This window comes from Amyelois transitella, chromosome 16, assembly GCF_032362555.1.
Source record: "Amyelois transitella isolate CPQ chromosome 16, ilAmyTran1.1, whole genome shotgun sequence".
In the NCBI taxonomy this organism is placed as follows: domain Eukaryota; kingdom Metazoa; phylum Arthropoda; class Insecta; order Lepidoptera; family Pyralidae; genus Amyelois; species Amyelois transitella.
In genome coordinates, this window is record NC_083519.1 from 8,228,296 (window position 1) to 8,250,282 (window position 21,987).

The 21,987-nt window shown below is 33.5% G+C and overlaps 1 protein-coding gene across 3 annotated transcripts; it reads right to left on the reverse strand.

Annotated features, from left to right (window-relative positions):
• Window positions 1–272: 272 nt before the first annotated feature.
• LOC106129719 (organic cation transporter protein) lies at window positions 273–21,432 on the reverse strand. 3 transcript variants are annotated; one of them, XM_060948443.1, is made up of 7 exons: window positions 21,274–21,432; window positions 11,437–11,646; window positions 8,923–9,139; window positions 8,205–8,460; window positions 5,307–5,927; window positions 2,992–3,170; window positions 273–2,113 (listed from the first exon to the last, which is right to left on the reverse strand). In XM_060948443.1, exons 2-7 carry the CDS (start codon window positions 11,598–11,600, stop codon window positions 1,940–1,942), a joined length of 1,611 nt encoding a protein of 536 aa, XP_060804426.1. In that variant the 5' UTR covers window positions 11,601–11,646; window positions 21,274–21,432; the 3' UTR covers window positions 273–1,939. The 3 variants fall into 3 exon arrangements, with proteins under 3 accessions (XP_060804426.1, XP_060804425.1, XP_060804427.1); XM_060948442.1 differs by having other exon boundaries at window positions 275–2,113; window positions 11,437–11,649; XM_060948444.1 differs by lacking the exon at window positions 273–2,113 and having other exon boundaries at window positions 2,998–3,190; window positions 11,437–11,649.
• Window positions 21,433–21,987: the final 555 nt, after the last annotated feature.

Here is a 21,987-nt window from a genome sequence, read left to right on the forward strand (position 1 = left end):
GGCGTCTACGGTTACTAGCCCATTGCCTCAAAATTTCTAGCCATTTTCTTAAAAAAAATTTTACAATCTGAATAGAACAAGTGCTGCATTGTAAGTGTACTATAAATGCATGCAGCTGGAATTGACTCATAGTACACTTTTATAGATGGATAAATAAAACTCATACGTATTTCAAGTAATACTTTATTCGTGTAAACTGATATAGTTCATTTGTACAGGAACAAATGTATGTCTTTAAAAAATCTAAATGCAAGCAGTTTTTTTAAAGAAGCTATATTTTTGGGTTTATCATAAATCGATAAAAGATATCAAAAAAATTTTCAAAACTGTTTTTTTTTGTCTTTTTAATTTGTTATGTATTTTTTAAGGAATTATAGTACCTGAATCACTACATATATAATTGGTCCCATTTTAGATTCGGAATAAATTAAAATGTTTCAAATCACTTATGTGTTAAATCACTAAAATACTGCTTTTTTTTAAATATATTTTTATACCTAATAGCGTAAATCCTTGCAATGTTACTGTTAAGATAAATAGTAATAAAAAAGTTATAAAATTTTGTAAAATAGTAAGAAAACTACAAATACTTAAGTAAATGATTAAGTCGCTGTAAATAAAAATAGGGTATACTAATGTATCTCTAAAAAACAAGTTTTATCTGTGGCACCGTTGGCCAATGATTACAAAATTTTTTTAGTCGTGAATGTAATTTTACATTAATCCCTACTAATGTTATAACTGTGAAAGTAACCCAGTCTGTTTTCGTACTTTCACGCCTAAGCCACTGAACATCTGCTACCTTTTATTGCGAAAAAAGAAACCACGCGGACAAAGTTACAGACAAAAGCTAGTAATGTTATATTTTGCAGTATTTTGTACATTACATTATTTCCTACTATATATATTAGACACTGTGACACGGTCTGCGAAACAATATTTTATATAGATATTTATGATTGAAAATATTCATAAATAAGTTTATCAAGATTCTACATGTAAAGTATTCTATTCTTTTTTCCTAGCAACAGAAATAGAACAAGTCAACTTCATAAATGAAATAAATATCAAAATGGCGTACAGCGCTCTCTTCTAATTTTATTATACTGTGAAACATTATGCCAATATTAAGATCAATCAAAGCATCACTAAGGGTCAGTTCACAACGAGACGAGACATGACACATTTTTAATTAGCTTTGTCTGGTCTTCGTCTCTGGTCTCCAGTGTGAATTGACTTATTAAAGTAGTGGAAGTCGTTCTTAATTCGAGCAACAAAATAATTACTCGCTTGATTGCAAAAAATATAAAATTTTGCAATTACAGTACTAAATAGGTATAACTGCTAAATTGTGTACCAATCAAGCTTGCTGTTTAGAAGTAGATTCAATTGAAGTCAAATAGTGCAATAAAAAAAAAAACAGTTCAGGAGTTTTAAATTAATAGTTGTATGCTATGCTATAAATTTATTGTGAAGAATTTATTTTACAAATTTGAGAAAATATGACGAGCGAAAACGCAATGTTTTTAATTTAAATAAATAGAAAACAAAAAACATATCTAAAATGCCTGTGTTTGTGTTTAGAATTAAGTTTGGTTTTTGCAAAATGCGACTTTTTAAATATTTCGAAGATATAATATTTTCAGATCCAAAAGTGTTCCATCTATAAGTTTCACTGACCTGAAATAATTATTTTAATAACTACGCTGAATAATTACACAATCAAGTGAGAGTGTCAAAATATGAATTTTGTATTTTTATATGACTCTATGTAGATAAAAAAATATCTAACTTAATTAAAAATAACCTTTCAAAAATACATTTGAAAACATAACATGAATGGAGCGCATCATAATTTCAGGTCAGTGACGTTTAATCACATTGGTAGCTGTTTATCAAATTAAGGTGCACGGCAAAACGCAGCCAAGTCATTCGCAATTCACGACACATCTTCTGTTCGTTTCACTTTGTTTTTCCCGCACAGCTGTTCAGCCTCTTCGATCGTGTCTGGCAGTCTCATGTTCCTGGTTTCTGGCAAGAGAAACACCAGGAGACAGGATAGTGTAGCCATGATGCCGAAAATCACAGTCGGCATGGATTTGTGGTACTGGGACTGTAAACAGAATTCTACATTCAAATACCTTTATCCCTAACGGGTACTCGTACAGACAGGATTCCTGAACAGACTCGAAGATTGCTATTGAGATAGTGATAAGGTGTTAGCACAGAAGAGAATTTTAAAGAGTTTTTCTATGTTTTAGGAAGAAATTAAAAAGGGGCGTCGACTTCCTGCTGTTTATCTCTGGAGCCAACCCGGGGCGAGAAAACTCGATATCATTAGTGCATCAGTTAAAACTATGTATATTCAAAGTAATTAAAGAACATGTAATTAAATGTAAGTAATTTATTAACTACGAAAATCTGATTAATGTTATTTAAGTTTATTTAAGTAAGATAGTAGTTTATTTAATTATTTATATTAATTTTATTTGAGTTAAGATTTTTGTAGTTAATAGATCCATGTAAAGTAAAAGTATAAAAAATTAATTGTTCAACGACAATCAATTGACTGATATTAATTCATTTTGAATTTACATATTTGGCTTTCAAATTATCACAAAGATGCTTGTATTGTCCGATACAATTAGTACGTAAGTAGTGTGTGTAGTGACCCATCGTTCGCGTGATCAATTGTTTCGGGCAATTGATCTAATCACTTGATACCAACATTTGCAATCTATTCTCACAACAGCAAGGGGCCATAGCAACGACAATCTTTCAGAGTAAAATTATACATACGAAACGTAACGCGAAGCGACAATTTGATGGACCGAGAGAAATTCGGCTTATTAAATTTTAAATATGATGGTAATAATCTGTAATACCACGATAACATCAGAATTGATTAATTGATCATATTATAAACAGGATAAATAAAAATAATAAAAAAGTAACAATAAATAAACATGAAAATTTAAAAGGAAGAGTTACCAATAATGGCGTCACAGGAGCAAGTAAAGATCCAATTCTACCGGCAGTAGAACACACGCTGATCAAGGTCTGCCTCATATTGGTGGGGAAGACTTCCGAAACGTAGATGTAAACGGAGCTGTAGGCCAAGGTCACGCTCCATTTGCCGATGAGGTACAGCGGCAGCGACCAGAGATCCGCTGTGTAGACCAAACGGAATCTGTTTGAGAAATTGCTGGATTGTATGCCCGATTGGCAGTAACACAAAGACAAATATTTAAAAGTTAATGAGCGAAATTTATTTTGGGAATTTAATTGTTGGAAAAAATTAAATTAATAAATCATTCTCTTTTAGGAAAACGGTGTGCTTTAGTTACCGCAACTAATGTAACTTTTAAGAACTTCCAAGAAAAATTTGTAAATCATATTTTAATTTATAACGTCATGAGTATTCCGCAGTGAGTATGACTCATCGCTCACAGATTACCTATTTTCAGTAATGAATAACGTATTCAGTGAAATTTTAGCTTTCTCTGACAGCGAATATAATTTATACCTCGTTTTGAAAAAGTTATTTTAGGGTTCCTACTTTTTATGCTTGGAAGACTATTATATCGTACGTTTCACATTTATGGATAGTTTTTTTAATGATTAAATAGAATGATCCTTGAATGTTAACATCCTCAAAAGAATTAAGATTTGGCATCGTATAATCAAGACAGTTTATTTAGATTATAAAGGAGATACTGATAACAGTAATAACGTTATTAAAGCCAGACAGCTTTATAACTTATAAAGCTATTTCAACAAAGTTTACTTGCTCATCCGACGCAATAAAATTTACTATGTGGGTCGGCAATGGCATGTGTTGTATGAAGGTATACGTAATCTGCATAAATTATTTGATTGTTTATTTATGTTGCACAATTGTACGGCCACAAGTTGTTTGTATGGTGTATGTCGTAAACCTGTTTTGTCTTTATTATAATTTGAATTAACACAATAATTTCGTTATCTAGATAGGTTTAACGATAAGACTGCCCTATTTATTTTAACTGTTATATCTGTACAAAAGTTTTTTTTTGTTCTTCAGTTTCAGCTGTTGGTTTGGAGGCCCCGAGTCCACTAACCACAATCTCTGCATACCTCTTTTACTTCGTCTATATTCATCAATCTTTTAATGCAAACCGTTGATTTAGTATTAACTAGACCTTTCCTTTCACCAGGACATCCCTGACAATGTAAATTATAGTTTGAATGAGAAAGATGATTTCCTTCAAAAAACAGGTATGATCTATTATATTTTTGAGGTATGTGCAAAATTTAATCAAACGCACGTCACAGAAATTGCATTAGGTCGCGTTTATTATTGCTATTAGCATCGTTGTCAAAAGGAATCCACTGACGAAGCTTTATCACTTATCAATATAATATGACTCATATGACCCAATACATAGCGCACACTATTAGTCTCAAACACTTTAACATGTTTTGTTTTACTTGTGATATTTAAATAATTTGTAGGTCAAGGTGTGACTTAACGTCATTGGTTTACGGGCTATCCACAATCAGCTGTTTGTTTATGTACTGTTTTAAATTTAACTATATTTGAGGCTTTGTTTGAGAAAGTCTTTCTATTTGGTTCTGAGAAAATAATCTATAATGCTCAAATAATACATTCGCAAGTATCATTTTTAGAAGTATCTGTGACAAGTAGGTATCTTGTACTGATGAAAAATTTGGTGTTGCAGTTAAATTGCTTTTGATTTAAAATTATAAATTTAACCCTTTCATAAACTATTACATGGTATATTACGGAAGTTTCTTGATGAATGAACATTATTTTAACTTTAAAAGCGACATACTATTTATTTTAATATTATGAAACTTGTATAAATAAGCCTTGAAACAACAATAAAGCGGAAATTCATTGTGGTTTCACAAAATTACTGTTCCAGCATATTATGCAATTTCTGTCACTATTATGCATTCTTCACTTTATTATTATACGAAAATATAATACCACGCAAGCTAAAGGAAAATTCTATTTGATTTTATCTTTTGTGAGATAGCTCAGTAATTGTGATTTACAACTATCAATTTTGTAGTTGTAAAGTTCAATAATACGAGTACAATCAAAGTAATTTTACAGTTCCACCATTTTGCTTTTATTCTGACCTGTTAGTTTGATCAATTTATTTAAACCTTCGACAACGGAACTAACTTTTCTACTTTTAATACATAATTGTTATTTAATGTTTTATTTACCAATTAAATTAATATTATATATTTAATTAATTAAATCTTTTGAGCTAAAAATATAAAGTTATACTTACATCTTGGCAAAAATGCGAACAGCAAGCTGGTGACAGCACAGATGATGAATGTGGTGATCAACGTCTTCTTCCTCCCGTACTTGTCCAGCACAATCACCACCACGACATATGCAGGTATTTCTACTAACACCACTAACATGAAACTCAAATACCTGTTGCTACTCAACGACACTGAGTTTATAGACAGTCCGTAATACACTAAAGAACAAGTCAGCCACATAAACGAACATATCAACAATCTTTTCCATATGATCACTGATCGTATAGCTTTCGACAGCTGCGATTTCTTGTCGTCTGTCTGATTCTGTGGTTTCAACAGTGGATTTGCTAAGCTATCTAATTCTAATTTACGAGGATCTAGGCGGTTTATTTTGGCAGCCCTTTTGAGGACTTTCACAGCTTCGTCTTTTTTGCCTTTGCTGAGGAGCCATCTGGCACTTTCGTTCGTGAACCACATGTAGATGATGACTGGGATCGCAGGGCAGTACAGTATGATGACGTAGGTCCTCCAGTTGTCAACCACCCAGGCAAGGAGCGCGATGAGGACCACGCCAATGACAAACACCATGTTGCACATAGCGGAGACTATGACGCGCTGCTTCTTTCCGACTAATTCGATAACTGAAAGATAAAATTAAGGAATTGTAGGTAAGAAACATGATTTTTGCTGATATTTACTTAACATCTGTATCTGAGTGTACTTTTACATCTTTAGCGGTAAAGCTTTAGGAAGATAGAGTTTGATACCCAACTTAAGTTATTTGGTATAGGTTAAGCTGATTTCCTTTTTCAAATAACAACATACATAGTTATTTTGTTTGTGGCAACACTTTTTTCTTTCTTCCGCTTTGTCAATTCTATGGTGTGCATCACTTACTTTGTTAAAGTTTTTGTTTTTGTTGCTGTTTCCTAAGGCTGGTTCGTATCAACTTATACATTTGCACGCCAAATATCATCTCATGCGGATTGGCATGGCTGACCACGAGATTGGAAGGAAGTCGAATACTTTTAACCTAAGTTTTTTTTGAAACACTAATCAAGAGACTGTTTTCTAAATGAATTGCAATGAAAATAATGCAATTGAATGTACTCATATTTATGTAAGTTTGTATATATTTTATTTATGTATGTATATCATTAATAATTTAGAAATTAATTGATTATTATAACGCATCCTTAATGATTTTTATGTGTGTTGCCTTTTTGATTACGGATTTTCCTTTATATTTTAGTTACATACATACATATTGGTCACGTCTATATCCTTTGCGGGGTAGACAGAGCCAACAGTCTGGAAAAGACTGAATGGCCACGTTCAGCTATTTGGCTTAATGATAGAATATATTTTAGTTGGCTGGAAGAAATCCCAATTAAAGGATAAGTCCGCCATTGTACATATTTTTCTTAGTCCAATAACTTTTTTTTAATATGTTTTGTTTATGTGAAATCAAGAGCTTACGACCAAAAAACTGTCGGTACTTGAAAAGCCTATTTAATAAATTTGAAGTTCACACCTTAATTTTCTAGATTAAGAAGATTTTTCATTGTAATAATCTTAACTCCGCCAAGTGCTTAAATGAAATTAAAGGATTTAACATAGGTCGAGTTATTAAGCTGAGCCAATTAGAGCAATTATACCTATTACTGTAATAAAATTATGAGCAATCAAGTGAAAAAGATAATCATCTTTGAATTAGTTAGTCGGCGGCGGGTTTATCTATTTTATCTTTATATCACCAGTTTTATGTTTGAGTAGAAAGCCAAAATATGAGTGCTTTTGAGTAAGTCCAAGTAATACGCAAATTGCCTATTTTTGGAAACATTATGTAAGGTTTGTTGAGTTTCTTGTTTTCATTTTATTAAAATAATTGAATACCTGTTAAATTGAGAAACCAACCATTTTGTGTCTGAAAAATTCACTTTAAATTATGTTTGTGACAATTTTTTAAATAAATTTCATGGAATTGTTTACCATATCTTTCCAATGGATGAGCAATCTATTTGAATTTAAATTCCATCAAAAAGCCATACAGCTGAATGTGGCCTTTCAGTGTTTTCAAGGCTGCGGGCTCTGTCTATCCCGCTAGGGATATAGACGTGACTACACGTATTCATATATGTATGTGGAATTGCTTATGTTGGATTTTTTTAGCAGCATTTTTTAACGACTCCTGCAAACTTCTAAAGATTTCTATTAACACAACATAACATACAATCACGTCTATATCCCTTGCGAGGTAGACAGAGCCAACAGTCATCAAAAGACTGAAAGGCTTAAGATAAATATTCCTATTAAGATGTTGAAAACCCGGTAAAACGTGTCTCTTTCAGCTTTACTGTTCTATTCTGAAAATCTGTTACTGAATATATATTGAATTATATGCTATTGTGCGTAATAAATAATTCAATATTTATTCATTCATCCACATAATAAGTGCTTAATATTTCCTTCACAGAATACGTGAAGATATGAAACCTCTTTCAAAACTGCTTCTTTATGGAAATAGGTTGAAATGCAGTCTCCCACACAAACATTGAGTCATACATAGTTTAGCACCCACTATGAATGTGTGTTTTGTAAATGTTAAGAGAATTATAGTTTTCTGTATTAAGAGGAAATTAAATTCAAAATTCTATTAACCCTAATAGTTACCTATTTTTTTAATAAAACAATTTTTGAGTAAGCATTCCGAGGATACCTTCATTTCTATAGAAATTATTTCATAAAATATATTTTTTCTTATTCAAAATTTTGCCTTTCTTATAAAATACCTTCTATTCCTATAATTGTTGTTTACGCTAATACTGTATTTATATATTTTTTTAATTTCTTTTAAGCGTTATTCAAATATTTTATACAAAAAAAAGAAATTTAAAACAAAAAGTAGAAATACTCACTAAAAACATAAGCAGACGCATACAATCCCCCTCCAGTGCTTGCCTCCAAGAAATGCATGATCACATACATTATGTAAGTCGGGGTGAAAGCCCGGGACAGGCCGAAGATCAGACTTCCGAGGGAGGCAAAGCCCACGGCCACTCGCCTTCCAAATCTATCAGAAATGGCTCCAGTAAACAGCATCGACATGAACATTCCAGAATTGTGGATCGTCCCAACCAAGGCTCGTTTCCATTCCTGGCAACCTAAATTGAACTGTAATAGGAAGTAGGTAAGTTAAGTATCTATATAATATTTAATTTTCCATTCGGGCATTATAGTAAAAAAACGTCGTAACGTAACAATCGTCATCAACGTACAAAAAAAATCTGAATACAGATCTGAAAGCGTAGCTGTCACACGGCACAGTCAAGTACGGGAACTTTTCCTTAAGAGACAGGAGGTTAGTGTCTATCGTAGGTATGGTGAAAAAGCCAAGAGGATTCATTAATATATCAGCCGTAAGACGTCCGATATTATACATAGGCTTCCCCCAAAGATTTCCACCTCGCTCTATTGGCATCCAACGTTTCCCCGTGGATTTTGCCATGCCGTCGGTCCATTTCGTGGGAGGCTGTCCTACGCTGCGCTTTCCGGTGCATGGTCTCTCAAGACGCCAGGAGCCAGCCAATCACGTAATTAGGATTTGGGCAGATATTAAGAAAAGAATCATCAAACCTCTTTAACAAAAGAGTGTCCTTCTTCATACACGTAGCTCTCGCATGGTACAGTCAAGTTAGTAAACTCTTCCTTCTGACACTGGAGGTTGGTATCATTGGTCACTGGCGCGTATCGCAGACACCGGTCTGGTTTGAAGGTCGCGGGGTTCAAAGGTATGGTGTAGTTAAGCCAAGAGGTATCGTTGAATCTCTGCTCACAGCCGTGCACCTCACATCTAATGGGATTGATTATTTTCATTAATTGCAAATACCTTTGATTATTATTCGAAGTTCACAATTTGATTATTATTCTGCGGAGTTAAGTGGAGCTTCCTCCAAAGAGATGAATGGAGGAAGCTCTACTTAACTCCACCGGCAAGAGTTAGCTCTTAAATTTAAGAAGAAGCAATACCATATATTAAATAATAATGAAACAGAAATAAAAGGTAAGTAAGTAACAATTAAAAGTAGTTGACTATAACATACGTGGAATTGTTGACATTGATTTGAAAGGTTTTTTAATGTCACAAACAAATACACATCTTTATCCCTAATGGGGTAGATAGAACCAATAATACAAGACTTTACAGAGAGAATGCAGAGCGATATCATTATTATCATCATCTCAGCCGTAGAGCGTCCACTGCTGAACATAGGCCTTTCCCAATGACTTCACCAATTTTCGCTGGATGCCTTAATGATAGAATTGAGATTCAATATATATAAAATTAGTACTACAATAGACTTCATCACTATAAATTTCTTGCATATATATAATGTCTTCATCACTTTTGAAGAATACTAAATAGTCGGATTGAGCTTAAACGCAAAGAAATGTCCAAAAAAAGACAGACGCTTAACAGAATGACTTAGTGATAAAATTGATTGAGATTCAATGAATTTCAATGTCAAATCTATGAAAGTCATTGCAAATATTTGGCCACGTTGGAAATCGGAACAATGGGTGAGTGAACTGGTGAGATAATAAATAACGAAGGTCATAATTCATACATTACTTTACGATCTTGCTTTGCATGAGAATTTAGGGGACTGAAATCATTCATCAATATTCAATATACATATATAAACAATGCAGTAAAAAAACTGTCTCTGTATATTAAACAAGCTATTGCCCGCGACTTCGTATCGCGTAGAAATGTCTATTACGGTAAAAAAATCTGGATTGGGTTAGTCAGGAAAAGACTTCCGGCAGACCTCCGCAACATTTGCAGGGAACTTAAATCTCGGGGTTTTTCGCTTTACGCAGGGGGCCGCGGAAGTACCCTAGTTAAATAATAAAATAATGTATGTATAAATAGAAGACACATATAGGACAACGTGCCGTATGGTTCCTGGCACTAAAGAATAGGACAACTCCATTCTCCATGGATGTCGTAAAAGGGGACTAAGAAATATGCTATTGAACTTGGGATTCTTCTTATACGCGATGGGCTAGCAACCTGTCATTATTTGAATCTCAATTCCATTATAAATCCATACAGCTTAAAGTAGCCTTTCGGTCTTCTCAAGGCTCTGTCTACTCCGCAAAGGATATGGACGTGGTAATGTATGTATGCATATAGGGTAATGACACGTGCATGCGTCACCGTCATTCTGATAGAGTCAATGTCAAAACTAAAGCCCTAAAAATGTATTAACATACTTCGTGATAAATCGATATAATTAAACGAAGATGATAATGCAGCATTTATAGATAAAGATTGTAAAACGGTGAATGTCACAATCGTAATCTGAGTTACGATAGAAAGTCTGTAGCAATAAAAACGTGGGTACTTAATCATACGTTTCTGTGCAGATAAGAAAGTAGTTGATAGTAGTTATAGTAAGTATTTAATTAAACTCTTTTTCGTATCACTGCAAAAAATGCAGAGCGATATCATTATTTTCATCATGCAGCCGTAGGGCGTCCACTGCTGAACATAGGCCTCTCCTAATGACATAAACATATAAGAGTCAATTTTATAATTTTTTATTAATGGAAATGATGGCTGGTTCATGTTAATTAAAAACAAACAACAAAATGCTTTATAATATTACGCTGAAGAAAAAACGTGAGAAAACCATTGCCCATCCAAGAAACTAGACTAATGATCTAATTTTGGTTAGATCCTCTTGCAAGAAGTTTCGGAGGTCTACCATGAGCCTACTTATTCAATCTTATGAATTAAAAGATTATGATTACAGACGGACTCTAGGCTTCTCTCCAGAAAGGAGACGCTGCAATCCAGACTAAACTTGAATGAGGGTACGAATTATGCATAGTGACTTAGTCTTAGGACTAACAAGGCATGTACATACATATATGTATGGGTTCACATCAATTAAAACTTCTTTTATTAATTATATGACAAGAGTTATCTTGTCGATGGAGTTAAATGGAGCGTCCTCCATTCATCTCTTTTCTCTTCTTATTTTTATTTAAGGATTATTTTTTTTTTTTTAAATAAAAAAAATATAATCCTGAACATGATGAACAAAAATTTACACACCATTATTAAAAAAATTAACTCACCTATAATACTGCTCCTGGGCTTCAAAAATGAACCCACACTCGAAGAAGCTGCTCAACAGCACAGGGTAAAGCAGAAGTACGAAATTCAGCAGATTGTATCGGCCGTACGGGCCGAGACTTTCCAATATTGAGTCCAAATTGATTTCTTTCATACCCTCCTCCATGGCTCTTACAGGTTAAATCAACTTTGTAACGCAGCCGTGTAAAATGCTTCTGAAAATAAATTTAATTTTTAGTGTTTTTATTTCTACTGAAGTTTAAATAAGTAAATAAAATATTAATTAACAGGCAGTAAAAGTATATTTTTTTCAATTATTTAAACTTCATGTGAAATGTGCAACAGGTGGACTTTTTCAACAGCGGGGATTTTGTGCCAGTTGAATGGTAGTATGGATTAAAAATTTTTACTTTACACGAATTTATTAAGCATCTGAACCTGAAATTTATGTCTACTACATTGTTAGCAAATCACGAAGTTAACCTTATCTGATTGGCTTTGATTTTGGATGCTTTTCAAATGTCGTAGTATTATTATCTTGCAACTGAAGTTTGTACTTTGCTTTCAGAAAAAGTACTATGAAAGAATATTATTAGCAACCTGTCACTATTTGAATCTCAATTCTATCATTAAGCCAAATAGCTGAACGTGGTCATTCAGTCTTTTCAAGACTGTTGGCTCTGTCCACCCCGCAAGGGACATAGACGTGACCATATGTATGTATGTATGTAAAGAATATTATACGATCGTTAGAAAGTGATTTAAAATTAATAAAAACACTGGGAAGACACCTCCTATTTTTAAAGTCGGCTAAATAGGTAATGTAAGTAGTGTCACCATATGTGATGGCTCCAAGGGACATGAACTACTGGGCATAAAACCCAGTACACACTACAACAACTACTACTACTACTACTACTACTGTACTACTACTACTACTGTACTACTACTACTACTGTACTACTACTACTACTGTACTACTACTACTACTGTACTACTACTACTACTGTACTACTGTATTTAATATGAAACATTATTTTTAAACAATAAACTTCTATCCTAATGTCAAGTGAATTTGTTTATTGTTAGCGGTATGATTGAAATGCTCTGTTTAAACACAATAATCCGTCGTTTTTTAATGATGTTTTTTGTTATTTCTCGTTTAATAACAAATACCTAGTAGATAGAAGAGAATTGGCAAGCTCTTAGTATAATTGTATACACATCTTCAAAAGTTGAAAAACTTAACCTATGCATGTCTACAATAAAAATTCAGGCCTTAAAAACGCAAAATTTTTATTACTTAAGAGCTTCAACATGAGGGAGAACAAAAAATATAAACATGTAGGTTTTATATTAAAATTGTATTCGAACTCGACCAAAAAATCAAATCAATCACAGCATATGTGTTTTTACCTTAACTTGTTTAAAAAAAAATTGGTCACCCTATTTGGTACAGTTAATAACAACGATTTTGTTTGTGTTAAGTACGAACAATGTTGTTTGCGCCTTGTACTGTATTGCAATTCACTGCGCCCCGGTCTGTCCTGGCCTTTTATATATGTATCTGTGTTTTATAAACCAAGCACGACCGACGTATGAAATACTGCGTAGGCGCCGTAGCTATGTTAATTATTTAATCGGTTTTTATACATAATTTTTTATTAAAAACAATCTTATAAATGAATTTAATAAGATACTGACTGTATTTTTGACTGACTTATCAATCGTATATAGGTTCCAGTGGTCTAGGGGTGAACTAAGGGAGGATTTCAATTTGATTCCCGGTGGAATTTATGGGATTTTCGTTGTGACAGTATACCGGTAGGCATTATGCGAGCGAAACCACGAGTGACATATGAAATACTGAAGAGGCGCCGAAGCTCTTATAGCTAAATAACATTATCGCTTTTTATGCATATAAGCATAACATCTTATATATAAAATTCTCGAGTAATAATGTTCGTTCCCGTACTCCAAACGGCTTGACCGATTCTCATAAAATTTTGTGAGTGTAGGGCTGAGAATCGGCCAACATCTATTTTTCATACCCTTTAGTGATATATATATAATATTAATATATTTATATAAATACGGGACAAATTACACTGATTGAGTTGGCCTCGAAGAAAGTTCGAGACTTGTGTTACGAGATACTAACTCTACGATACTATATTTTGTAATAAATACATACATACATACATACATAAAATCACGCCTCTTTCCCGGAGGGGTAGGCAGAGACTACCTCTTTCCACTTGCCACGATCTCTGCATACTTCTTTCGCTTCGTCCACATTCATAACTCTCTTCATACAAGCTCGGCGGTTTCGGGTACTTTTGACCTGACCCTTTACCAGGACGTCCTTAATTTGATCAAGATACGTTCGTCTAGGTCTTCCCACTCCGACCTTTCCCTCCACACTCTCCTTGTATATCTGCTTAGTCAACCTGCTTTCATTCATCCTCTCCACATGACCGAACCATCTTAACATACCCTTTTCTATTCCTGTAACTACATCTTCTTTCACATCACAACATTCCCTTATCACGCTGTTCCTTATCCTGTCACTCAATTTCACACCCATCATACTCCTTAACGCTCTCATTTCCACTGCATTTATTCTGCTTTCATGCTTCTTTTGCCATACCCAACTTTCACTCCCATACATTAATGTCGGGACCAACACGCCCCTGTGCACAGCCAGTCGAGCCTTTTTGGATAGTTTCTGACTGCTCATAAAGGCATGCAAAGCTCCATTCACCATGTTCCCCGCGTTCACTCTCCTTTCAATATCACTATCATACTTGCCATCTGATGTAAACTTTGATCCTAGATATACAAACTCTTTCACTTGCTCCACTTTTTCTCCTCCAATCAAAATATTACATGCTGTCATTTCTTTCTCCATTTCAAAAACCAGTGTTTTAGTTTTACTTACGTTCACTTTCATTCCTTTCTCTTTTAAAGCTTCATGCATACAGTTTACCATCTCCTGTAACTCCTCCGCTGATGACGCCAGTCTGATCTGATGTTCTTGAGTCTGATACTGATCGTCGGCATAGAGCAGACATTTGACGAGTAACTCATTCATCCTTAATCCTTAATAAATACTTATATAGATAAACATCCAAGACCCAGGCCAATCAGAAAAAGTTCTTTTCTCATCATGCCCTGGCCGGGATTCGAGCCCGAGACCTCCGATGTCACAGACAAGCGTACTACCGCTGCGCGACAGAGGCCGTCATCGAGTAATAAGGGTTTTCCATCCTTAACATATTTTTAAACTAGAAATTACTTAAAACTATTTATATGGCAAAACAACGTATGCCGAGACAGCTAGTAAATTATAAATGTTTGTTGGTTTTCACGCGTCCGGAAATAATTTCATTATTGTTCGACAATATTGGACATGCATTTCTTTTTGTTACTCGATCATAACCAAAGGAGATTAATATTTTGATGATAATAAAACATTTTGATGCTTCTTATATGTTCATTTATTTATTATTAAGTGTTTTCCTATTTACAAATACTAATTTAATTATTTAAATTAATTAGATAAATAATAAATGTCCTAAATCATAGATAGATCCCACGTGCAACGAAAGTGAATGAATTCATTTTGTATTGAATGAATCACTATCGTTGGTGTAATTTATAACATTATTTTCTGTCTTCAATTCAATCTAATGACACCGTATAGGATTTCTCCTTAATATACAATTACACTTATTAATCCCTTAATTGAATTCTTGACCTCACGATTAGATCATTTTAAATGACACAAATTGTCTCGGTATTCAGTATTAGTTAAATTAGCTTTGTAATTTTGTACAGAGATCATGGATTCGGTACTAAGAAACTGTAAAGTTTCTAAACATTGAAAAACTTTTATAAATATTTTATAATATAATGTACTAATGGATCTAAAAGAAAGTGTTATTGAATAAAAAATAATGCTTTACATGTGAAAACAGTGATAACTTTATGAAAAAGTAAAAAAAAAATATTGTATAATAAACTCTATGAATTTTAATTTAAAATTTTTTATTTGTTTCGGTCTATCTGCAACTGTCGGTCTGTTTTTTGTAAATGTATAATTTTTTTTTTCTAAAATGAAATAAATTGAATTTGCGGATTTTCGCATGCCATAAAACTAGAGCGATCGTTTAAAATTTTGTATAATTTTCATGTATTTTCGTAACGTTATGTTGAGAACATTCACATGGTTGATAGAATTGTAATTTTTCTTTTATTTGACTCTTGACCAACGGTGTTAAAAGGTTATATGTATTGACCTTGACTCGTAGCTATATATCACGTTGCAAGTTCGTGGTCAGCGCATTAAGATACATGTGTAAGATAATTAAGTTTAATGTACAGATATTTTTAGTAAAAAACGAGTGCCTTCGTAGTAAATATAGCACAAAAAGTCATATTATAATGAAATAAACATGAGTTTGAATTGTAAGACCAATTTGTATTTTGTCTTACGACATTGACAGTACCTAGCTAAACATCAAAAACATATTTCTGTGCATTAGATACAACAAACAAAGATATATTAAATAGAAAAATTACAAGATGAGACTCTACTGCTACTGGAACCAACATTTCGAAAGCTCTTATTCGAAACTTCTCTTAATTAAATCACATTTCGAATGCCTTAAAATCATATGACTGAGACTTAAGACTTCCTCCTTATCTCCCTCTCTTTCTGTATCCGTATGTGGCAATCCAAGTCATACCTATTTTGAACCTACCAGTCCCATTTCATCCTAGCCCCCAAATCTTAAATTTAATTTTTTTTTAATAAATTTCCTTTTTACTTCATATATACGCCATTTTTTGTGTGGAGGGAAAGGTCGGAGTGGGAAGACCTAGACGAACGTATCTTGATCAAATTAAGGACGTCCTGGTAAAGAGTCAGGTTAAAAGTACCCGAAACCGCCGAGCTTGCATGAAGAGGGTTATGAATGTGGATGAAGCGAAGGAAATATGCAGAGATCGCAAGTGGAAAGAGGTAGTCTCTGCCTACCCCTCCGGGAAAGAGGCGTGATTTTATGTATGTATGTATACGCCATTTTCTTGGCGGTGTAGGTAGAGACTACATGCTTACATTCAGAACGACTCTCTATTCTCTCGATGATCTCAACTTCTTTTCCTGGCTTTTATCCCGGTCGTCCTCACTACTATAAACTCACATGGATACCTCATATCGAACATCTTAGAGGAAAGCTAGTTTCTTTGCGTGGCGTTTTGCGGAGAGTTGGTTCTTGCATCCCATTTAAGGTTAAGTACATGTTATATAATTCTTTAGTAAGGTCCCACCTCGAATATCTAATTGAAATTTGGGGTAGTGCAAATAAGACAAATATGAATTTTATCCAGAGGTCCCAAAATAAGGTAATAAAAACACTATTTAATTTTAACTATTTAATGAATACTGTAACTCTTTATAAAAAAACCAAAATTTTCAATTTAAATCAACTATATAAATATAAAATGTGCATTCTTGTAAAAAAAATTCTTGAAAAGAAAATTCAAACAAAAATAACTTTTACGATAAATAAATATAAACACCATTTAAGAAATACAAATAAAATAAAATTACCCACACCTAGAACTAAATATGGAAAGAGTGATATATTATATGAAGGAGCAAAAATGTTTAATGACTTACCTAAGGACTTAAAAAACATAAAATCTTTGACTTTGTTTAAAGGAAGACTTAAAAATTATATCTACACCAAAATTTCGTAAATTACTTAACTTTTTCGAAAACTACATTGTTTATTTGCGTCAATATTTTTACGAATTATTTATAAATTAGTTTTAGACTCATTATAAGTGAATTATTGTATTCTTTATGAGTCAATAAATATCTATAAACCGACTCTGTAGAGGAATCCGGGGTATGCCTTTGACCGTGGACCCTGGATTGGGCGAGTCAGCTTTTTGCACGAAACAACTCTCGTCTGACCTCCGCAACTTTTGCAGGGGAACCAAACCCGTATTGGATTAATCATGGTTACACAATCAGTTGCCTAAATGTGCAGGTTTCCTCACGATATTTTCTCCCACCGTAAAAGCATCGGTTAGTATGCAAACTAATGTAAATAACTTCAAAAAAGTCATTGGTTCGCGGCCGGGGTGTGATTCGAATCTGTGTCTTTTTCCACTACACGCATTGTAACCACCTTACTCATTCCACCACCGACGCCCGATCGCACTGATCTTAACAGTGCCGTGTGGTTCCTGGCACCATTGAAAAAAAGAATAGGACCACTCTTTCTCTTTCCCATGGATGTCGTAAAAGGCGACTAAGGGATAGGCTTACAAACTTGGGATTCTTCTTTAGGCGATGGGCTAGCAACCTGTCACTATTTGAATCTCAATTCTATCATTAAGCCAAATAGCTGAACGTGGCCATTCAGTCTTTTCCAGACTGTTGGCTCTGTCTACCCCGCAAGGGATTTAGACGTGACCATATGTATGTATGATCTCAACATACAGCTGTATATCCGAAGTACAGTACATGAACAGACAGACGGACAAACGATCCGTGCTTCCTCGGTACGTTGTGGTCTAATCGAAGGTCGTATCGAATGACGGCCGCAGTACATACACATATATTATGTATATATCAATCAATACTTTAAAAAAAACCAGCTTAAATTGTACAACTTATTATGTTATTCCAATGTTTAACATTAGTGCAAAGTTGTATGAAAATCTGTTCAGCATTTTTTGCGTGAAACAGTACATATTGTCACGTCTATATCCGTTGCAGGGTAGACAGAGCCAACAGTTTTGAGAAGGCTGAAAGGAAACGTCAGCTGTTTGGCTTAATGATAGAATTGAGATTCAAACAGGAACAGATTGCTAGCCCTTCGCATAAAAATAGAATCCCAAGTTTATATCCTATCCCTAAGGCGCCTTTTACTACATCCTACATAATGGGAAAGAGATGGAGCTTTTCGCTGTAGGCAACATACCTATGGGCTACATATATTTAGTTTGGTAACTTGATTATTTAAACAAAATTAAAAACAAACAAACAAACAAGAATACCTGATGTAGAGACTGTGATAGATTTTCCCACGTATAAGAAGACGCGGCAACAGCTAGTTAAATATTAAAAAAAATTATTAAACACAATTTTCTGTTTATTTATAGATCTTAAATTGGGCATCTGTTTATAGTCAACTAATAAAGTATGTTAATTTATGTATAATGCGTCTTCTAAATAAAACGGTATTTTTTATAGGAGTATTTGCTATTAATCCAAAGGAGCTTTTGATAGACTACTAATGACTAGGCAGTGTGCCTTAATTACTTATAAATATAAAATTGAATGACTGACTGACATATAAACGCACAGCCCCTGGGTCTAGAGACTTGGAATTTGGCGTGCAGGTTCTTTATGTGGTCAAAGTGTACACTAAGAGAGAATTTCCCAAAATTCCCATGGGATCCGGAATTATGATTATTTTTAGTATGACGCGGGTTACTTAATAAGAAACTAGACACAGAAGGAAAGAGATAGCGATGAAAAATGAAACAGGACTAAAATAGGCAAAGAGATACCTATAGGGTTTTAATTGATAACACGACAATCGTATTAAATCGTACATTTTTTGAAGGTTAACCTTGAAACCTTCTTGGCGTCTTTTTGTCTTACAATATAAGTAATATTAAATTTGTATACAGTTATTTATGTAATAACCTTAGTAGTAGGTATCCAAGATACATGTTGATATTCATTAGTAATAATTAGAGCTCTTTACCAATTTTAAAATAAAATTTTGATTGTACAAGGTAAGAATGTGGTTTTAGAAATAGATTTTCCAACGATTAACATTACAATGGTAAATATATGTAAGTATTATGGTAAAAATGCCCTGTCTTAAACCATAGATACATTATAATGCAATATATTATCGCTCATCAAATAAAACTTGAATAGAGAAAGAACTGCGACTCCAACAAATGTTTCCTCTCCGCGCCCAAATTCTCGCGCACCAAGTGTATCCAATTTTTGTCTGACAAAAGGCTTGTATTGTTATACAGTGTACAAAGTAAACGTTTGTGAGAAAGGTCGTAGAACAATGGTGATGTGACATGCCAATTATTATTTGTCGTGAGAATTCGAGGAATCGTGCTGTGAAATGTGGTTCTAGATAGGACGGTGAATCAAGAATTCGCATTATACTTATATAATCACGTCTTTATCCCTGGGGGTCTATATATGGGGTAGACAAAGCCTACAGTCTTGACTGCGTGGCTTAATGATAGAATTCAGATTAAAATAGTGCTAGGTTAGGTTAGGTTTAGAAGAAGAATCCCAAGTTTATTAGTCTTTCTATTGATTGACTTTTACAATCTGTAGTAGCACACTCTAAGTTTTTTCTCTTTTATTCTATAAATTTTTAGCCTTTTCTGTGTCATTAGTATTTTCGCGATTGTATTCTCAACTTTGCAAGTCAAAGGCCGATATTCGTTGAAGCGATATGATAGCAATGTAAGCGATACTACTAGCTGTAAAAGTGTTAGCATAAAAATCCGATTATTGAATAAGAGATAAAAGAAATGCTTGATCCGATTTTATTCCTCTTGGTTTTAGTCCTGGTTGCATTTTCCCCACGCTGAAGAGAAGTATTCGAAACGAAGCGATTCCCGTCTGACCTCCGTAACCTTTTCAGGTAAACCTAACTCGTATTGGATCATATGGTTCCAGTTTCCTGAATGTTTCCTCACGATGTTTTCACTCACCGTAAGAGCATTGGTTTGGTTTAATCCGATATGTGACACAAACAGTACACGCACACTACTGATTTCACTGATTCAGAATTTTTAACGTTTTCGTCCCTGGCTCCCATTTTTTGTGTTTCTTTTTTGTGTCTCTGTGAGAACCCGTCACATTCCTTCGCCCCACGGAGACAATATGATAAAAAAAAAACTTTTAATTCTAACCATCTGTGTAAAAATGCAGTTGGAAGGTTCCCAATTGATGTATACGGTTTTATTTTGTTAGATAATGTTTAACAATAATTTAAAACATAAATATATTAATTATGTTTCATATTGTAATTATTAAAAAAAAATAATAAGACTGACTTGAAATAAAAAACAATAATTTGACAAAGATAACTATGGTAACATTAAGGTAAGTACCGTAGTAAGTCATTACATTTTTATTTTTATATCGTATGCAAAAAATATTGCATATTTTTTTATGATAATTTTTTTTACTTTTTTCTACGTAGCAAAAAGGACATGCATTACCTACTTCAGTTTATCATTCGTCGTTTTAATTTTCGTTACATACATTTGCTATTTATTGTTCGATATTACTACATTACTTTTAATTATAAATTTAAATAAATTCTACAATTTAATTCCTTTTTAAACAATGCATTTGAGGCATTAAATTCCGCAAAACAGATTAAATTCCAGTGTTTTACCGGAACGAATGCATCATTCATGAAACTAACGGATTGGTTCACCATTGTGCTCTTACACAGGTAAAAAATGCTAACTACAATACTATTTGACGTATTGTATTATAGAGTTCAACAGCCGTTTACGATTAAGAATATCAAGTCTAATTATAACCCGATTCATACGTGCAGTTCAATGAAGACATACAAAAAAATTTGCCCCAAAAGTGAAGTTGTGATGTGTGCTAAATCTAATTACTTTGGCGCATGCGTACGTTAACATTAGTTAAAGACTGTGAATTTTAAAACACAAAAATATCACGATTACACTTAACCAAGCTGAAGTTAACAGGGTTAATTGAGATTAAATGAAATTAAAAAATAAATACTTACAGAATTGTCTGGCAAATAAAAGCTTCCGTTTCACATTTATAACCTCAAATTTCACGTGTTCACAATATTGTAACAAAATATGAATTGGAATACTTTATTTGGCACGATTTTTCGTGTTTGGAACAATACGTGCTGCCGGTTGCGATGCAAGTCGGCTTCTCACCGGTTCGCTGGTTCACGGTATTGGTCGACAAATTGTATACGTCATTTTTATCGCACGACGCGTACGCTGCTTTCCAAACTAAAATGAGGTTACATTCAACACCGTTCTCATCGCTACTCCAACACTGAACGCGATGCGAACGCGCTGTACTCGTGAAACGATGGATGGAAAATATAATTTATTTGATGCTAATTTATTGATTCATCGATGACATGGTAGTTCGCTGTGTTGTCGTATGCATTTTGTTTGATCTTTGACGGATAGGAGAGCGTTAAAAATATAATGTCTCCCAAGCAAAGGCAATGACCGAAGTTACGATTAAGTGATGAATTAATTATAATTTTAATTGATGGCCTCAAGGCTAGTAATAAGTCATCGGTATAATTTATCACTTTTACGTTTCTCGATAGAATTTCGCTTCTGATTGTAATATAATAATTAGTTTAAAACTTTATGTATAGCTTTGGTTATACAATATTTTTTTTTTGTTAAATTAGCCTTTTTTCTTGAAGTAAGTTTCTTTTTATTGTCTTCTCACATCCGAACATAGG

Coding starts and splice junctions, on each gene's coding strand:
- LOC106129719 (XM_060948443.1), bottom strand. CDS start 11,600: ATGGAGGAGGGTATGAAAGAAATCAATTTGGACTCAATATTGGAAAGT. Junction 9,140..11,436: donor GCCCAGGAGCAGTATTATAG/GTGAGTTAATTT, acceptor CAATCCCATTAG/ATGTGAGGTGCACGGCTGTG. Junction 8,461..8,922: donor GACACTCTTTTGTTAAAGAG/GTTTGATGATTC, acceptor TTCCTATTACAG/TTCAATTTAGGTTGCCAGGA.